This window comes from Enoplosus armatus, chromosome 10 (assembly GCF_043641665.1).
Source record: "Enoplosus armatus isolate fEnoArm2 chromosome 10, fEnoArm2.hap1, whole genome shotgun sequence".
In the NCBI taxonomy this organism is placed as follows: domain Eukaryota; kingdom Metazoa; phylum Chordata; class Actinopteri; order Centrarchiformes; family Enoplosidae; genus Enoplosus; species Enoplosus armatus.
The window spans coordinates 4,841,432-4,861,250 of NC_092189.1; the positions used below are offsets into that span (position 1 = coordinate 4,841,432).

The following is a 19,819-nucleotide window of genomic DNA, read 5'->3' on the forward strand; positions in this document are numbered from 1 at the left end:
CAAATCCAAAAATCTAAAACCCAGCAGCATGGTTTGTCAGATGGTTAGCTGTGATGTATACGGGATTTGGAGTAAATTGGCTATAACTTGCAAAACCGCTGGTACGATCCTTTAACTTCTTGTTGTTGTGCTTACTTTTAACCTCTGCTGTTTTTGTGCTGTTTCTAAAACAAACTGATTATAAAAAAAAAAAGAAGCATTTTTCATATTGAGCAGATTTCAGATCACAGTACAAACAGTAGAACAAACAATTAGAGAATATGTACATATACAAAATGAGAGAACACCTTTTCCATATTGGGTGGTGTTGTTGTCCTACAGCATGATGTGACACGGAAAAAAACAACACAGAGCATATTCCTGCTCTGTCCTCGCTCTCTGTCTTTTTATCCATCCATCAGTGTCACGTCCACCGGTTGGTGTGATGTACATTAAAACAAAGCTGCAAGTAACAATGCGTTTGAAGGCTGTGTCTCATTATAATACCCTCTCTCATGTCAAACACACAGACAAAGACACAAAGCAGTGATTTCTGATACCCTCCGTCTTACCATTACCACATACAGAAACCTAAAAGCTGTATATTTTCATATTGATGGCATTCTGGATCTCTTCTCCTTCTTCTTCTTCTTCTTCTCCTCCTCCTCTGTCTATCCAGGAATGCCTGCTGATATTTCTCTGATGTCTAATGCCGTCTGAATGAACACACAAGCCGGAAAACACACACAAACACGCACAAAATGCGTCGTTGAACTGACACTTCAAACAAAGCTTTTGTCTGCTGCCTGACAGCTATTCCTCTCTCCTTCCCCCTCTCCTCCTCCTCCTCTCATTATCCCCCTCACTTCTCCCTGTCATTCCAAAGCACTCGTTCTACCCCCTCATCCCCTCGGTCTCTCTCTCTCTCTCTCACACACACACACACACACACACACACACACGCAAAACGCATTCAAGGGCTTTCTCCTAATTGAGCTGCCTGGTTAAATGCAGGTTAAATAAAATACAAAGATTGAAAGTATGAAGGGCTTTTTATAACACTACTTGAGCTAAAGGTATGATAATCAGCTGTGTTTCATTTCCAGAAGAACTAGATTAATACAATGATTTATTTGATAGCAAATTGTCCTAATGACTCCATTACTGGTCGAGGTGTCACTAATAAAAGCGTGGGTTGAACTTTCATCAGCTTTGCCATCATGTCGGACAGTTCGGTGAACACGAACAAAGCTCCACTGTGTTCACTGACGGGGATTTTTGTTGCAGAGTTCAAGTTTATTTTAACACAAAGACCCACAATGTTTAATGGAGACCTCATTTGGTTGTTTTGTTTTCAAAAAACACATAGTTTTTCCCGGGAGTTTTGAACTGAAACCAAACCAAAGTTCTACTAAAAAATGTGACACATTTGTGTGCATGAATTTTTCCCAGGAACAACGCATACCATGTTTGAGACGGAGCCAAACATATGTTAGTGTTCACTGTTAGCGCACATTGTTTTCTTTTTGTACAAGTATTGGGTTTACCCAGTCTTGGCGAGGTGAAGAGGGTATGCTGAGTTTAACTGACTGACAGCGTGTTGGAGACGCTTGTGTCCAGGAATTGACCATTTGTTTAATGCTTTTACAGTTCGATTTTGTGGGAAAAGCTCTCAAACAATCCAAGCAGCAACAAAGGATTCTGCTGGGAGAACTAGTCCCCCTTAGCAAACACATACGTGAACATCGACAATCCCAAAAAATACCTCGTGAAGGACAGGGTTGTGATGGTGGGGCAGCGTTGGCATGAACAAACCAGCAGAGAAATGGAGATGAGGGTCAAGTCAGAATGGCCGCCTGTACACCCGCATGAATTCGATTGGAAGGTAGCAGTCAGCTGGCAGCCACACAGCTGTGATGAGCCAGTGACTGTGATGAATGAAGCAGCTAATGTAATACTCAGGCCATCCTACATAATGTGAAGAGACCTCAGCCTGTGGTAATGCCAGTATTGAGAACTTGTTCACTGCGATTGATGATGGACGGATACAGGAATGTTATGTCTTGTTTATCTTGGGACAGAACTTTGCGCAGATCTCACCAGCATAACGCGAATTGACGTGTTCCCACGACTGCAAATGGTAGTTGCACCTCAGTTTAATCATATTTCAGTGCTTTTTGCAAACGGTTAAATAAGTTAAGCAGTGACTTCCTTTGTGACGGGAAGAACATATGCAAACTGCACACTACCAGGAATTCAGCGTGGTTGGCATTACCAAGCGTAGCATTGTATGGAATATCATTTTAAATGACAAACTTGGCTAAACATTGGAACAATGGAAATATGAATCAGCTTGCATGCACGCAGATAGAAAATGAGCTTGCTGCCCCCCGTGGGCCAATAGAGGCATTGTCACATAAAGTATGCCAAGCATGAATACTAATGATGACAATTTAGGAGCTGACGTTGCCCTTTTTAAATCTCTAATTGCAAGGACTAATTACTCTTAATGTATATGAAGACATAAACAAAAACATCCCTACTATCTTTATAATTAAATGTGCTTCTGTTGTATTTTGTTCATACCTCTGTTTGTTTTGTTACCTGTTCTTCATTGGTTTACCGTAATATGTTGTAATAGTCACATTACATATATATTGTAATATACAGTATATGTATTGTGTTTTCACTACTTTTCATGAAGTCAGTGTCCGGTATTGTGATTGTCCTGCGTCAAATGAATCCAATAAATGCAGCCTTTAAGCTAAACTACACATCACGTTATTCACAAAAGCATCATTTCGCATACGAAGTGAATGATGAGTAACGTGTTAACGTCAGTGAAAACAAATGCTTTGATCTACACTGTGAATGTGAAATGCCACAGGTAGCGTGTGTGTTCGGTGTGGGAAAGCTGACCAAACTGCGCTGAAAGCTCGGCTTCAAATGTCTTCATGGCTTCAAATGAGTTAAAATATATTTCCGAGCGGCTGCCTTGAACTGTTCTGACAGCTATTCCCATAAGACACAAATGCAGCATGAGTCCACAAAGTCAGGCTCCGGTTGATTTTCAATGAAGCAGCTCCAGAAACTCTCTTGATGACTTACGCAGGCGGGGGCCTTTCTTCCCACTGACGACAGAACACAGAAACTCCAGCATGTTCAGCTCAATCCACTGACCAGCCTCAACATCTGGCTGCTGCGCGGCGCGTTGGAAACAGCTCTCGGTTTTTACTGGCATTAAATGGAAGGGTCCTGTGTTATATAATATGAGTAAATATAATAAATAAAACCGAAACACCATCATTTCAGCACAGCTCCATACATATTTTACTATTAGAACATATCAATTCTAGTCCTGTCAGATGCACATGAATCCTGAGTCCTATTACCAGCTGCAAAAGTCCAGTTTCCCATGATAACCCCTGTGATTAACCTTCAGTCGTCCAGGAGAGGAGTCTGTGTTTCCACCGGGCAGCTGCCTGCTACCAGCAGCATGCTGAGTAGCACGTTCACTGCCTTGCTAATGGGCACCTGAGTAGCAGTTGCCGAGGAAACGGGAGTGTTACTGAAGTTCCGCGCAGTGAAAGCCAGTGAGAGGGTGATGAGGCTGTGTTAGAGACATTGGTGAGTGCAGTTATGTGTGTGTGTGTGTGTGTGTGTGTGTTTAGTTATCAGGGGAGCACAGCATAGCTCTGCTGAGATTAAATTCCCAGAGCTTACTCTGGCTATCAGCATTACTTCAGGACACACACACACACACACACACACACACACACACACACACACACACACACACACACACACACACACACACACACACACACACACACACAGACACAGAAGGAAAGCAGAGTGGTGGGAAAGAAAGCTGCCATCGCTACATTTTCATTCACAGGAAATATCAGCATCGACAGTATGCCCACTGCTGATATCACCACTGCTATTAATCCCTACCAATCCGTCCATCTGTCCGTCCGTCTGTCCGTCATCCATCTGCCTTTTTTTCCTCTGTCTTTCTTTCTGTCGCTCTGTCCTTTTAAACAGTGTGTGTCTTAGCATTATCTGTCAGCAGGGCGGACACACTCGCCGATCCAGCTGCCGCCTCTGTTCTATCAACACGCGGTGTCATCAAGTATGAAGATGGAGATCAAAACAGATCAAATTTGAAGATTTATAGTTCAAATGGAAATTTGAATTCTCCTCACTTTTGTTGAAGGAAACATGGTGATATTTTCCTGACCTGGCTTTTCCCTTTCGTCAACAAGCGCGCACAGCTCTGCTCATGTGCCGTTTGCATTTCACTCGCACAGCGGAAGCTAGCAAATGACACTGACTAGCTTCCGCTCGGAAAGTGGAGCGTCAGCGCTGATTCTGTCATGTTACAGTGTTTCAACACCCGCTGAGTCATCGGCGGCTCCTTCGCAGCTCGGTGTTGTGTTCGTGCCACATTACTTAAAGGGGGGGGGTGTAACTAGCAATACTGTCTCTCTTACTTTCAGCTGAATTGAGTTTCACTGCAGTTCGTCTCCAAAAATCCTTGATTTGGCCAAAGTGACTTTTAGGTGGACTACAGGCGGAAATGAGCTCGTAGCTAAATCTGGTACAAAGCATCTTTTCTTTTCTTTTCTTTTTTGAGATGAATGTATTTTGTGCATGGTCCCGGACATAAACACATTTAATAAACTACACTAAACTCGTATAACAGTTCTGTTTCACGGCATCCAAGGCAGTAGTGAGCTTCTTACCGACCTGGCCGACCACAGCACTGCGTTTCAAAAAAAACCTGTGAAGAAAAAACAAGTGAATTGAGTCAGGTGTAAAAAGGCCGAGTGGCAGTCTAACCTGTGTCTGACAGGTGGTGTCGTACTCTGTTCCTGCCGCACGCCGGGAAATAAATCCTGGATGTGTTAATTACCTCGTCTGACCTGATTCCCTCCGTGTGAATGTCTAGTGCGTGACAGACGGAGACACAGACAGTGATCTGTGGCATGGGACTGCAGCACTGTGTGTGTATATATATGTGTGTGTGTGTGTGTGTATACTGTATACATGTGTGTGTGTTTGTCGTAGTGACAGCTCTGTCAGTTATCTTCCTGCACTGACAGACAATGCACATGTCAACCAGCAGTCCCAGCGCACACAATGATCACATCTACGTATACTGCTGTAACACACACACACACACACACACACACACACACACACACACACACCTAACCTGTCAATCATTTTGTCTGGTATTCCCACTGCTCTCTCTTGCTTTTTGCTCCTCCCTTCTTCCTGTTCTATCTCCCCATCCCACCGCTCTGTCTTTCATCATTCTGTTATTTTTCTTTCCTTTTTAAGAAACTGTCTGTTGCCCTGAAACTGGGTCTTTTTTTTCCCTCCCATGGGTCTCCGTGATTTATTTTTTTCCCTCTCTCTTTCCTCTCATCGCCTCTCCGCTCTTTCTCCCTCCCACTCACATCTTGCTGACGGATTAAATGTTGAAGGCGAGGTCTGGGAGAGAAAAGGAGAAAGTCTCTTTTAATTGTGTTGATCGCTAATTAGCCGGCATGTCTCATCTCTCGGCAGTGGATGTGGTAAAACAGGATGCCCTTTCCTGGGTCAGCAGGCCACAGCCTCATGCGCTACTTGTACTCGTGCACTCTCGCACATTATGCACACACGTTACTTTGTACTCTTGAGATTCGTGTTTGGCTGGCAGTTTTGTGGATTTCTCAGAGGAGGCAGGTGACTGAAAAAGTTTAGGAGGGCAGGGTGAATCGGTAACTGTGTTTCTTGTTAAAAATACATGGTTATGTAAGGAAAATGTTCCAAAAACCTGGGTTTAACTACCCTCTTTATTCCCCACAGACCCCCCCCCCCCACCCACCCCACTTCCAATCATCTTATCATCTTTTAAATGCCACAAGAAACAATTTAGAATAATTTCCACAAGCAACAATTCTGGCTTTCAGGACAGAAACCCATAGTTCATAGCAGCAGTGTAGGAATGTTGAAAAATTAAAAAAAGCACATATTTTTGGGATCCGTCCAATGGCACTGCGACAGGACATAAATGTATCTGTCCTTTGCAGTGCGTTGTGGTTCAGTGGGTACAGCGTGTCATAAACACTGCCTGGATTAGGGCTTCAGTTCCCACTGGGCCCACCTATGTTAAAAATAAATTCACTCATGAATGAGAGTGCCCAGCTAATGGCATATGTTACATCATGTTGACCTTATTATAAATAGAGAAACTGTAAAAGGGTTGCCTTTTTGAGCTCGGGCTAATATTGAAGGGACAGGCAATTTATTGTTCATGCTGTGTTAAACTTTATTGTGTGAGTTGGCTCCCCTCATAGACTGTATATAAAGATGATCATTGGTTGTGTCATTCATTTCATTTCATCACTTACATGTGGACATGTTTTGGCTTCTGTCTGCCTTCTTGGTAAACAACAGTTGGGTACAGTGACGTGCTGGGCGGGTGGATATACATAAAACCACAAATTGTCATGTTTATATGTCTGTTTGTGTACAGAAGTAAGATGTTAGAGTGCATGAGGTTGCATTTAGGCATACTTTTAACTTTGGAGAGCGCCAGGCTAGCCGTTTCCCCCTTCCAGTCTTTATGCTATGCTAAGCTAATCGCCTCCTGGCTTCAGCTCCCTAATGAACGCACAGACAGATGAGTGTGGTGTTGATCTAGTACGCGGGCAATCACTTTTTCCCACAATTCCTTCACATCTCATGACCTTTTGCAGGAAATGGGAAGAGTCACTTCAAATGAAACAGTCTTTGTACTGTTCCTCATGAATTTTGCAGTATATTGACCTTGGCTGATCTTGTTTTGACTATAAAATAAAAACACTTTCTGACTCTGTCTATGGGCGATAGCTTGAAGAAAGTTCTGGATGACATAAGGGTCGTAGCATGGGATAAGCATTTCATGGGAGTCTGAAGATCAAGCAGCCTTTGCAAATCAAATTTAAGGCCACTGGAATTCATTCAAAAGTACAGTGTAAAAATAGGGACTTTAAACTCAGTGCTGAGCTGAAAACTATCCTTTTATTCTTTGAACCTGTCAGTCCGAACACTTGGGTCACCGTTTAACAGGGAAGGGATTATCAGGAAGTTAGTCTCAGTGGAAGACAGCATGTGTTTGAAGTGAAGTAAATAGTGACTGAAAAGGAAGCCGTATCCAGAGACGTGTCATAGAGCCCTGTCTAAATATTATTAGTAATCTTAAACAAGCCATTCAGCTTCATTGATCAAGTTGGATATTTTTACCTCCATGACTTAATCTCTGTTGAAGTCTTTTCTTGCTGTCGCCTTGAAACTTACTTCCGGGATTCAGTTTTTTCTTTCCTCCGCGTTTATGTGTTAAGTGGAATTTGAGTCATTTTGCGCCGACATGATTATTTTCCATTTACCAGCTACATCACTCAGCAGGAAGAGAATTTCGGCCGATGTTTTTTGCAGATCCAAAAATGATTCGTTAGTAATACTCATTAAAAAAGAAACCCAGTGGCAGGCATTGTGTCGGCCTCAGTGGGGGACGCTAACAAGCTTTTCTCTTTGTGTCCTTCCAGTCATCTGGAGTCAGAGCGCAGCGCCCTGAAGAGGAGAGAGTGGGAGAGGAGGAACCAGGAGGTCCAACAGGATGAAGACCTCTTCTCAACTGGATTCAACTTGTTCGGAGAACCTTATAAAGTAAGAGATAATTAAACGGTTGATCATTTTTACATCGTTCAACATTTTTGGGAATAATGTTTATTCATAAGACATTTATAGGAAATATTTACACATTTTTACATTTCTGTACAAATGAAATAAATGAGATGCAACATGCAAATTCTTCAGCTTTAGGTGTTGGTAGGCGTATTTCTGAACTTTGAAAATGTCAAAAGTGTTTTTGATGCTGCGACAGAAACATGCTAACACTAACACAACCAATATGACGGCAGAAGAAATTAAGCCATCAGGAGGAGAACAAGACCCCTGAAAAGCTCATCCCATTTGCTGTTGTAATGTCAGCTACAGTACTGTGTTCTTGTTTTAGCCTATATTAGTTTACATTATGAAAGTGGCACCATTAAATGTATGCCAAATCGGCTATTAGCAGTTTACCCCTGGATGTACAGACTACTATCACTGGATTACTTTGATACTGAAGAAAATGTATATGAGGAACGTCTTTTCTTCCGAGTTACGACTCTGAGAAGATGATGATTTTTGACTTAAAATTCGCCTCACGCAGTGTCTTTACCTCACGTCCGTCCCTCTGGCTTTTGGCTTTGTCCTGTGGAACGTCCTTGTCTCTTACAGACCATATCCTGTGATTTCAGGATGGTTAAAATGCCGTCCAGGACAATGAGTTAAATTACAGAGGAGCACAGTGAATATTTAATTCACCCCCCCCCCAACATTAATCCCGTCTGAATGGGGCCTTAAGCTCCGGCTACGTACGTAACAACATAGTGCTCTTCTCATCTAACTCATAAAGAAAGGGAATAAGCATATTTCTTATTCACTATTTCTTAAACAGTTTGAACAGTTCTGCGAATGTCAAGCGAACAGTAACTGTTTATGTGTTTAAAGTGAAGGACTGACACAAACACAAAGCAATGCCGTAAGCTAGCGTCAGTATCTTTACAGCCTGGCTGAGCTGGCCTTCCTCAGGCCAAGTGCCGCTTCCTCCACACAGGGGTGCTCTCCCATTGCTGTTTCGGAGACAGTTTTATATTTCGCTGTTAAGTTTTGATTGATCTCCGCGGGAGGAGAATGGACACACCTGACACCAGAATTTCATCTGGGCAAATGGAGTGAATTTACGACATCTTAATCAGCGAGGATGGGCCGCTGTCCTCTAAAGCAGCCCGCTTTGTGATTTAGGCTCATATGAAACTATTTGGCCTCGTGGAAGCAACCAATTGAAAGGAATTGTTATTGCTAACCAACAATTATCCAAACATTTTTTTGTACCGTAAGGCACTTTAATGCTGTTTCTGTGGATGATAAAGCTGATGATGGCCTACGGGTCATTATAGGCTATTGTGGCCATTCTTTCCTCATGCTCTCCCCCTGAGGCCAATAGTGTAATATCCTGGAGCATCAGGCTCTGGTCTGGTCTGTTCTAAGGCACTTGAGATGCCATCATTTGTTTCTTCTTTAGCTGAAAGTGAACTAGTCATGCATGAAGTCTATGGCCGCTCTCCCACCCCTGTGTATAAAATTGATTTTGGTATGTTAACTCTCATTTGCTACCGCCAGGCACTTCAACACTTGGTTATGCCGCCAAGTGTATCGACCTTGGGACAGACTGGCTTTGAATCTTTGACGGAATGTGTTTAACTGCTGTGTCTGAACGCAGAGGACACGGGGGCTGCTCGAGGTTCGGGGGGGGGGGGGGGGGGGGTGGCGATGGCGGCACACGAGAGGTTGTTCTGATAATGAATCTAGTCCTAGGTGCCTCCACACTCCAACTAATTGTTTCCACTAATTAATGGTGCTGAGGTGAGGTCAGGGTGTGTGTGTGTGTGTGTGTGTGTGTGTGTGTGAGGAGAGCGCAAGGATGACTGTGGACTGGGCTGTGTGAAGGGTGATATTTCAGACACCACTGGTGCCATTTAGATGAATCTTGAGGGGATGATGCATTTTGGCATCTGTTTTAAGGGGTTTAGATTCTTACAGTGATTGGAGTCAAAATGAGAAAATAGTTTTTTCATGTTTGGCATTTGTTTTAGCATTTTTGCAAGTACTGGATGAGTTTCTGGTGTCTGGCTCGCTCATCAATTAGGTGACATAAAGGACTCTATTCATGTGATTCATGATCAAAAGCTACAAAAAGCTCCGTTTAGGGTTTAGGATAAATTGTTTGGTATCTGTTCTTCCACAAGTTTCGGTGCAGAGACATGAACTTTTTGTTTTTCAACATGGTTTAAAATCTGCTCTTAAATCTAAATCTCTTAAGTCTGAAATGTTTCGGATATCTGCTGTGACGGCCGTGGGAGAGGGTCACAAGCTCCAGAACAAGCAGGCAAGTGGACCTTGAGTTGAGATTGTACAGCTTACACTAAAACATGTCATGCCACTATGCATAGTTAGACACTTAACCCGCTGAAACAAGCTGCAAACAGAACATTCATAAAGCTTATAAAGCTCAAGGCGTTAGCAAGCCGGCTTATTTACACATCCAGCAGATCCAGAGCACCCTTAACCTTCATTTGGAGTTGTGTTTCTGGCCACCTCTCCCTTTAGCTCTGTTTCGCTCTCTCAGCTATGAGACCTGTGAGACTGAGCCGTAAAAAACCAGAACAACGAGCTGAAAGATGCTAAAATGCTCTGTGGGTTCGTAGCTGCAATAGACACCTCTCTCATAATAGACATAGTCATTTCATCCATTGTTAATATACATAAGAATATTGATGAGAGCACCTTCTACATACTTAATTATGAGTTACTATTTAGATACAGTAAATCCACACGTAATCCAAGCTCACCGAGAATGAACACACAACTCGGCACTTCCAAAACTGCCAAAATGAATAAAAAGGGGGCACAGATAGTGGTTCCAGAGCTGAGTTTAGTTGTGTCAAAGTCTCTTCTCGTTTTGGATTCTGTCACACACCAGCACCTGACTGAAGTACGCCGTGCAGAGGATCGCTGTGCAGAAGTCCTTTGATTATTACAGTGATTAACTAAACAGGGGAACAATAACTAAAGGTAAACAGTAATTCAGATGAAACTCGGAGCAATGATACTGATCTGACTGCATCATTCAGAGGGGACAGCATGCTTACTTGTTTCATATTCCACCTTTTTCCAACTCATCTTTTTTCCTCTCCGTGCACTTCCCTCAGTTTATCTCTCACTGCTGCTCAACTTGAAAAACGGCTTTGGCACACCTTTGCTACTTTCCTCTGCTGATTTATTTGCCACACTAACAATTTTTTTTTTGTTGCTTTACTTCATACAATTCAGTGGATTTACCACGGCCTCTACAACCTCACTGCACTTTCTCTGTGTCTAAGTGCTGACTGAACTTACTGAACTGCTCCTTTAGAGATCTGTATCAGCCCCTTTTTCATTATCACATAGGATTTATAGAACTTTTATCGTTCCCGGTCTCTCTCTTCTTTATTTTTCTCCACCATCCTTCTCACTATGTACCTGTATATCTATGATGTGTCCGTCACTCTGCCTCTCTGTCTTCTCTCTCTCTCTCACCCTCTCCAGTATTCATTCTTTCTGTCAGCTATTAGCTAATCCCTCTTCTAATCCTGTTAAAGAGCGTTATGCTGTTAGCTGCTATTTGGGATGATCTATTCACACACACACACACACACACACACACACATAGGTATTCATCCTCTCCTTCTCCTCTGTTTTCCATTTTGCCTCTCTGTAAATGTGTTTTCTGTTCCTCTTCAGCCACCAGATCTTTTATTCATGAGCCCGAGATGGAGAAGAGATGGGCTAATTTATTCACAGCTAACTTTGGCTCGCCACGGTGTGTAGTGTTTGTGTATGTGTGTGTACACACAGAAATGACATCTGTTAAGATTATTTGAAAGCAATTCTCCCCTTTCTTGTAGGAATCCTTTGTAAATACGGCTTGATTCTTCACCCTGTTTCATTTTCTGGTATCTCCGTGGTTTTCCTGCTTTATTAGAGTGTAAAATGAAGGATACAGTGAAGTGAAGAAAGACACCGTAGAAGAGAAGAATGTTGCTGCCAGTCACATGGATTTGAGTTGAGGTTTGTGTGGACCACAGAACCACAAGGATCTGTCATCATAAACCCAGGACTATTACCCAGGGTTCATCTATGATTTTTTTAAATAATTGCAGAGATATTCTTTCAGTCCGTGTATAAATATGCCGTGTCTATAAAGTACAACTTCCACCGCAAATTACAGCATCCATAGTTTGTCGAACAGAGTTCATCTAATGACGCTGATTTCATCTAAATCGGCATCTCAGTCATTTGCGGTTGTGTTTTCTTCCAGGCTGAGAATTGTGCAAGTTGCAGTGGAAATGATTAGTTAGAGCTTTAAAAGCTTATTATGTGCACATTTAGGAGGCTCGTCTGGCTATTGATTTCAGTGGTTATTAAAAACAGTGCTTGAGAGGTAGAGTAGAAATCATGTCTCCTTTTGAGTGAAACGCAACCTTCTGGATCACTTAAATCACAAGGTCCTCAAGGGATTCCATCCCATACAAAAATAGCAGTACTCCAGAGGTGAAACAATTAGTCTGTTAATCAATTAACATTGCATTGTTGGTCGGGCCACCACTTTGGTCCAGACTGAAGTACTGTATCTCAACAACTATTGGATGGATCTACAGTACGAACTGGCACAAAATGTGCTACAGACATTCATAGTTCCCAGATGGTGAATGCTAATGACTTTAGTAATCCCCCTGACTATTCCTCTAGCGCCACCATTAGGTTGATATGTGGCTTCGAGGGAAATGTCTCAACAGCTGTTGGTTGGATTGACAATTTGGTTCACACATTCATATTCATTTGTGATAACATTCAAATTTCAGAATGGTCATGCTAACACGCTAAACTAAGATGGTAAACATGGTGAACATTATACCTGCTAAACATCAGCATGTTAGCATTGTCATTGTGAGCATGTTAGCATGCTGATGTTGGCAGCCTCCACAGAGCTGCTGGCTTGGCTGTAGACTCTTAGTCTTGTTTCACTGTTTTTTGACATTTCATAGGCTAAACAATGAATCAGTTAATCAAGAAATGATTATCAGATCACATTCAAGATCCATTTCACTTTCAGATGGTTCGTAAACTACCATCAAACCTTTTTGATTATGAAAAAAAGGACATCGCAGTATAGCAATTACCATCAAATGATGCATACATTGCCCTCCATTAGAGCAAATGCAAGGGTGGTGTTATACTAATTTGTAAGGTTGTGAGGTGTCTAACACACACACACACACACACACACACACAAACAAACACACGCTCTCAGTATTCCCTCCTCAGCAATAAGACCTCTCCGTGGATCATTGCCTGTTATAACAGTATTATTTGGTTATTCAACCGAAGCTGTTTACACAGGAAAAACAAAACCACACACACGAACACACAGACACATAATCAAGATCCATGCTTTCCAGAGAAGTCATTAACTGACACGTATTTTCTTTGAACCAACAAATTACCTAATAGATGTGGGAGTTTTTTTCTTCTGACCACAGTGAACATCAACCCGGACAGCCTGGTGTGAAGTTCCGCTGCAATCAGTGAAGGGGTTATTCATTATTATTACACGTAACTTGATGCTCTTTCCAGAAATATTAGCTGAGATTAGTTAAGCTCCTACTTCCTGTGAACATAAGTTCATTATTCATGAATTCATTAACCTCTCCGAATACAGGCAATTTCACCCTGTCTTGAAAATTAGATAATGGGTCGTCTTGTTCACTCCTTCTCATGTTTCAACCTTTAAACCTGTTGTAGCTGTATTTGACACTATCACTCCATGTTACCACAGGGGCGATTAGCAGAGTACAGGGTGTCAAATACCCTTTATGGCTAAAAGCTCTTGACCAAAACACAATAGTTGCAGGGCCACATTTCACATTGATCTTATTCAGTGTTTCCAGTGTTCATCATTTGTCTGTAACTCATGATGAAATGTCACGATTAAATTATAGCCTGTAGATCTTGCATAATTCAGACTCGGCTCGTGATTAATATTTGCTTCACAATTTGTTGCTCAGGTAGAAAAGAAATGTCAGAGAACTGGATAAAAATCTACTGGTGTTCACTTTTTCCTCCTCTTTCATGGCTTTTTTTTTTTTTCTGGTTCCAAATATAGAACTGCTGAACCCACCACTGATTGCCCTTGTCCTTTCAAAAAAAATGCCAAATGATCAAATCATGTAGTTTCACCATTAAAGGAGCCGTCAATGACTGACAGAAAAGGTACTCTTGAGCTATTCTGAGGAACATCTGAGCATTACCACGTAGCAGCTGAAGGTGTTATACGGTCATATATCAGCAAGGCCCGCACTGTCCTCCAAGCAGTGATTGCTTGAGAATCTGGGGTCAGGCTAATAATGATTCCTGCCCCATCCATTTTACTGCTCCAGCCTGGACTGGACCCTCTTAAGGGTGGCATGTGCTTAATTAATCATCTCGTCCTGATGTCTGGTCAGTGGTCACCCTATCCGTCTTTCACTGTTCCTCTCTGGATGAATAAAGAGGGCTTTTCATCAAGCCTAGAGAAATGGAAAAATGGAAGACTTAATTAATACTCTTCTCTTTCTTCCTCCCTCCTGTCTTTTTCTTCTTCTTCCTTTTCTCCTTTCAGACTAATAAAGGTGATGCATTGGCCAGTCGCGTCCAGAACACGCTGGGCTCCTACGAAGAAATGAAAGACCTGTTAACCAGCCACTCTAACCAGAGCCACTTGGTGGGAATCCCCAAAGGCAGCAACAACCTGCAGACCCCGACGACTTCAACGACAGAGAGACCCGCCGTGGAGTCCCAGCTTTTCAGTGAAGGCCTGAGAGGAGGAACAGGTGGAGGAGGAGGAGCAGAGGGAGGTGGGGACAAGAGGGTGGGAAATGCATCTTCCTCATCTTCAACTTCCATGCAACCTCCTGCTTCGACCACATCGTCATCGAGCGCCACAACAATCCCACATCAGAATACGAAAAAGTCCCGAAGCTCCATGGACTGGTCAAGGGCAGGCCACGGACAGAGTACCCAGGGAGCAGGCCTTGGTCTGGGGTTAGGACAGAACGGGCAAGGACAGGTCACAGCAGCTACAAGTGGAAGAGGGAAAATGTCTTTATTAGAGGAACAAAGGCATGAAGAGCTGTTCAGCTCACTTAAAGATGAACTCGGTCTAAAAGGAGACTCAAGCCCTTCTTCCTCCTCTTCGTCCTCCTCTTCCTCTTCCTCTTCTTCTCGGAGAAGACACTCTTCCCACCCCTCCAAAACCCTTCCTCTCCCAGGTGGGTCCTACACAGAAAGGCTTCAAAGGAATGGGCTGTACGTTAAATATAAAGATAGCAGCCACTTAGCTTAGCTTAGCATAGAATAAGAACTGGAAGGAGGGAGAAACGGCTAGCTTGTCTCTGGCCAGTGTTCGATTTTTTAAACTTTGGATGGAGCCAGGCTAGCTATCTCCACCTGCTTCCAGGCTTTATGCTGAGCTATCGCTGCATTCATGCAATGTCGGAAAACCTCCCGTTATTCAGACTTGGGAGTGTTCATTCCAAGATGGTTAGCCGTGTTCCTAGTCTTGTAGTCACATTATTTAAATATCATAAATTGGCTATTTGGAGCAGTTTGCTGAGAAACCAGATACATACGAGAGTGGTATCTATTTTTTCATCTAACTCTCTTCAAGAAAGTGAATAAGCTACTAACTATTCCATTAACTGTAGTGGGGAAGATCTCAGAGTGTGGTTGATTAGACTTTCCATTCAAACAGCAAAAAGGGGACTTCTTGTATTTTGATATTCATTGAAATTACTTGCTGGACCCATGAGTGCTTATGAATAATTTCAGTGCAAAACAGACTCCATCACCTTTTGGGCGGGATTTATGAAAATTAACATCTGCATCCGATGATAACCACATCTTTCAGTTGATTTCTAAACCACCAAGAAACACATAATTTGCTTTTGATTGTGATTGGCTCTATCCATCTGGGAGAGGGAATGTTTGGCATTCAACGTTCATTAGATTTTGACAGCACAGAGCAGCGCAATATTCCACAATGACAGGTGCTTTGGTTATTTTTGACTTTTCTTTTTGGTTCTCTCCTTTTTCCTTCTCTCACACAGATGGTGGCAATTTTCGATCTTCCACCATGGACGGTGGCCATTTTAAGTCTTCCACTAACACAGACAATGGTGGACATTTTAAAACCTCCCCGTTTGAAAATGAGACGGGTTCTCAACTCTCTACATCCTCCTCCCCGCTGGCTTCCACATCGGTTCTGACAACGCCTACTCCTGGTCTGACCACTCCCACATCTGGACTGACTACCCCCACCTTCCCACCTGGTAGCCTATCAGGGAAGCCGATCGCAGTGCAGCAGAAGCCCACAGCGTATGTTCGACCGATGGATGGCCAGGACCAGGCTCCTAGTGACTCTCCCCAGCTTAAACCCCCTCTAGTGGCCACAGAGGGATTTAACAGCAGTCAGGCTTACGGAGGAAACTCTGGGAATGTGAAGAATAAACTGCCAAAACTGAGTCTCAGCCACGCAGGGGAGGTAAGAGAGTGACCACTATGGTATCCATATCAAATTGTTTCGTATCGAATGGTGTACTGAACACAAATTGATAAGTAGCTGATAATACATTTTCATTAATTATTATTAATAGCTAATTATTGTTTCAGAAGCCATATATTAACCTCAATTAAAGTACTTACAACTCCACAGAGGACCAAGTATTTTATATTTTATGCCACACCCAATCAGTGATGTAACAACAGGAGTTTAACTTTTGACAGGTGGTCAAAGCGCCTGCTGTGACATCACTAATAGGGGTGTGGTCAGAAGTACAACACTTTTCAACCCAGTTTCAACCCAGTTTCAACCCAGAGCAAATGTTGTTGATGTGTTCAAATTATAGGCAGTGTATGGTTATTTTTTAAATTAGTTTCAACAGGGAATACATATATTTTAAAAATATTTTAAATCTCCAGTTCATTGGGACTTAACTCAAAATAAATCTGATGTGACAAATGCATCTTTATTTTGCATTGTTTTGAATTATGAAAGCCAAAACATAGTTTCAGTGTTCAAAACAAATTGTGTGTTACATCGCCATTTATGTAGATTTATTCATTTAACCATGCATATATAATCATATATTAATAAAATGTATTATTAGAACTTTATTATTAGAAAGAATATTATATTTTAAGGAAGTATAGCACTTAAATGACTGCATGTAGTGTAAAAATATAAATCACACCTAGCTGGCAAAAATAGGATCTAACTTGAGCGTTTGGTCGAGTTGGCTAACATTGACACATACTGTCTGTGCTTCTGGTGTTGTGGGTTTGAGCGCATGTTTGTCATGTCACGGTGAACATCCACACGTTTGGCTAATTGTAATGTCAAATGAATCTGACAATACCAAACTCCTCCACAAGTCTCTCTCTCTCTCTCTCTCTCTCTCTCTGTCTCTCCCTCTCTCTCTCTCTCACTTTCCTTTTCAAAACAGCAAGAAACACCAGGCTTGATGATGTGTGTATGTGTGTGTGTGTGTGTGTGTCTGAATGAAACTGGTTGACAGGCGAGTAGTCATCCATATCGAGCAAGCCAGCTGTTCTGTGCTTTGATAGAGAGTGTGTGTGTGTGTGTGTGTGTGTGTGTGTGTGTGTGTGTGTGTGTGTGTGTGTGTGTGTGTGTGTGTGTGGCACTCCAAATGAGCCCGCGATGGAGCTTTGAGCATATGGCACAGAGAAGGAGAAAACAAGGGAGACAGGGGAAACAGGGACGGAATTAAAATATACTTTACTTTCAACACTTTCTCATGGAGGGTGAGAGTAAGTACATTCATGGCCGTGAGTGCTTTCTTTCACTTTGTTTCACCCACACATCCATGGATGCTCCGTTATCGCCTGCTCACCGTTTAGTTTTCACTCCTCTCATATTTATTCCGGCGAGACTTTGTTGGAAAGGAAAATGTAAACTCAATACTGACTGAGGGGGAGGAAGAGAGGGATATGAGGAGAAAAAGGGGAGACTGATGATGAGAGATGGAGGGGGGGGGGGGCGGCGGTGGCGGGTTGGTGGAGAGGATGAGGCAGAGAGAGTGAGGAGGGATAGAAGAAGACAATGACTGACTGATTACAGCACCTTATCATGGCTGTATTTTTCTGCTTGGATTAGTTATAGGAGGTGTTCTGCAGCTTAAACAGCAAATAGCAGCAAATCAGAGGATTGGACCAGACAAACCAGACACCACATGAAAGACTTTGAGAATCCGGCTGCTCATTTTATGCCAGCGAGCGAGGGTAAAAAGTCCACATTTTACCTTTTGATTAGTGAATGTGTGAACTGAAAGTTTAGCGACGCAGTTAACAGGGAACAGTAATAACAGCGGTGGTCCCAATGTGTCACGTGACTGCAAAACCAATATAAGAAATTCCTGTGGAGTGAATCAGCGGCATCGATTTGCCGTTTAACGGTTTTCAAATTAGTCCAGGTGCCATGAATGTGTTTGAAATACTCGATATTTGGCTCACAGTTCTGTTGTTGAGCGCTCTGTGATTATGTGAGTGTGTGTTAAGGGTGTGTGAGTCCGTGAGTGCAATAAGCCTTTAAACTGCAGTGGAAGCTTTCGGTTAGCACTATAGAATTATTGATTAGAGCCCTTTAATTCCAAGTGTGTGTGTGTGTGTGTGTGTGTGTGTGAGAGAGAGAGAGAGAGAGATACTGTAACACTATTGATCTTTTCCTAACGATTACAGTAGGCTTAAATTTACTGCTGGACATGGACACCACACACACACACACACACACACAAGCATTTGTTGCCAGCAGCTCAAAGTGATCCAGTTTGAGATATTGTGATGTTTAGCTATTGCTACTGTAGTTTCATTACATATACGAGCAACCATCAGCGTGTTGATATCTGCTGTGTCAAATGTATCAAACCAAGAATCAGGTCAGGATAAAGAAACACTGAAGTAAAGCTAGCACACACGCTAAACAATTAAAGGCCCCCTTTACTCAAAAATCTGTTGTGCTTTTTGTAACTTCCCTTTAAACTTTGAAACTAAAGATATTTGCACGTTTATATATTCTGGACTTTTCAATGAGGGAAAAGGAGTAGATGTGCTTTAGAAATGTTAACCAGTTCATTAAACATTGTTTTGTGGAAAACCGTATTAGGCAAGTTATAATTCCAAGCAGAGTATTTTAATATGTCTTAAAACATATCTGGAAGGAAAGTTTGAAATCCCCAAACAAGTATTTCTTTATTGCATTAAATATTCATTACTCGATAAGCAACAATCAAAGCTAAATAAAAGCATCTTTATGTATTATTAATAAGAGTGTGTGTGGGTGTGGTTCGCTCAAATTTGATGGCCAACTGTCATCAGATTCTGATTGGTGCAGGGAAGTACGTGACATCACCTTTTTCTAACTCAATCCCACCCTCTTCAAACCATTGAATAGAAGAAAGAGAGAAAAAGACAAATATGTATCTCAAATGTGAAATATCCAAAACACTTCAAACTGGGAGAAATGAGTGTGTTCACGTGTGTGTTGTCAGGGCCTTTAAAGCAGCCGCGAAGAAGCTGTAAAAACAACATTTACATAGATCATCTTATAAAGCAAACTTGTTAGCAAACAAGCGTTCTCCTCCTCCTCTGTCTGCATGTTACCGTTCTGCAAGGGCACCCTCGCTGCATCCTGGACTTAGCGCCGCCCAAGACGATTGTGATTGGTTTAAAGAAATACAAACAAGCCAGAGCGCTCTTTCCCTTATCCCAGAATTATAATGGCTTGAGCCAGACCTTTCTCCAGCACGCAAGTGTGGAGAAAGGTCTGGCTATGCAAGACAAAAAACTATCAACAAAAAAAGTATTTTACGTTGTCTTTCAAAACTCACATAACATGTAAAAAAAATCCTGTAATTTACTAACTCTTAAGGTATCACAAAGTCACATGAATTCAATAGGCTTATACATAAATGCTATTCTAATAGGGGAAAAAATCTTATCCTTACGGGGGGGGGAAAAGAAGCAGAGACACTTGCTTCACATGAAGTCAAGCTGTCACTGTGCTTTTAGTGGCATTCGATTGCTTACAGTCTCCACTGCATTCTCATTC

At 42.2% G+C, this 19,819-nt stretch overlaps 1 protein-coding gene across 1 annotated transcript in view; it reads left to right on the forward strand.

The window, feature by feature from the left end:
* aff2 (AF4/FMR2 family, member 2) overlaps window positions 1–19,819 on the forward strand; it is a 130,696-nt gene that overhangs the window by 31,637 nt on the left and 79,240 nt on the right. The window contains exons 2-4 of the mRNA XM_070913206.1: window positions 7,560–7,680; window positions 14,318–14,966; window positions 15,804–16,237. Coding sequence (XP_070769307.1) covers window positions 7,560–7,680; window positions 14,318–14,966; window positions 15,804–16,237 — 1,204 coding nt within the window. The remainder of the gene's footprint in view (window positions 1–7,559; window positions 7,681–14,317; window positions 14,967–15,803; window positions 16,238–19,819) is intronic.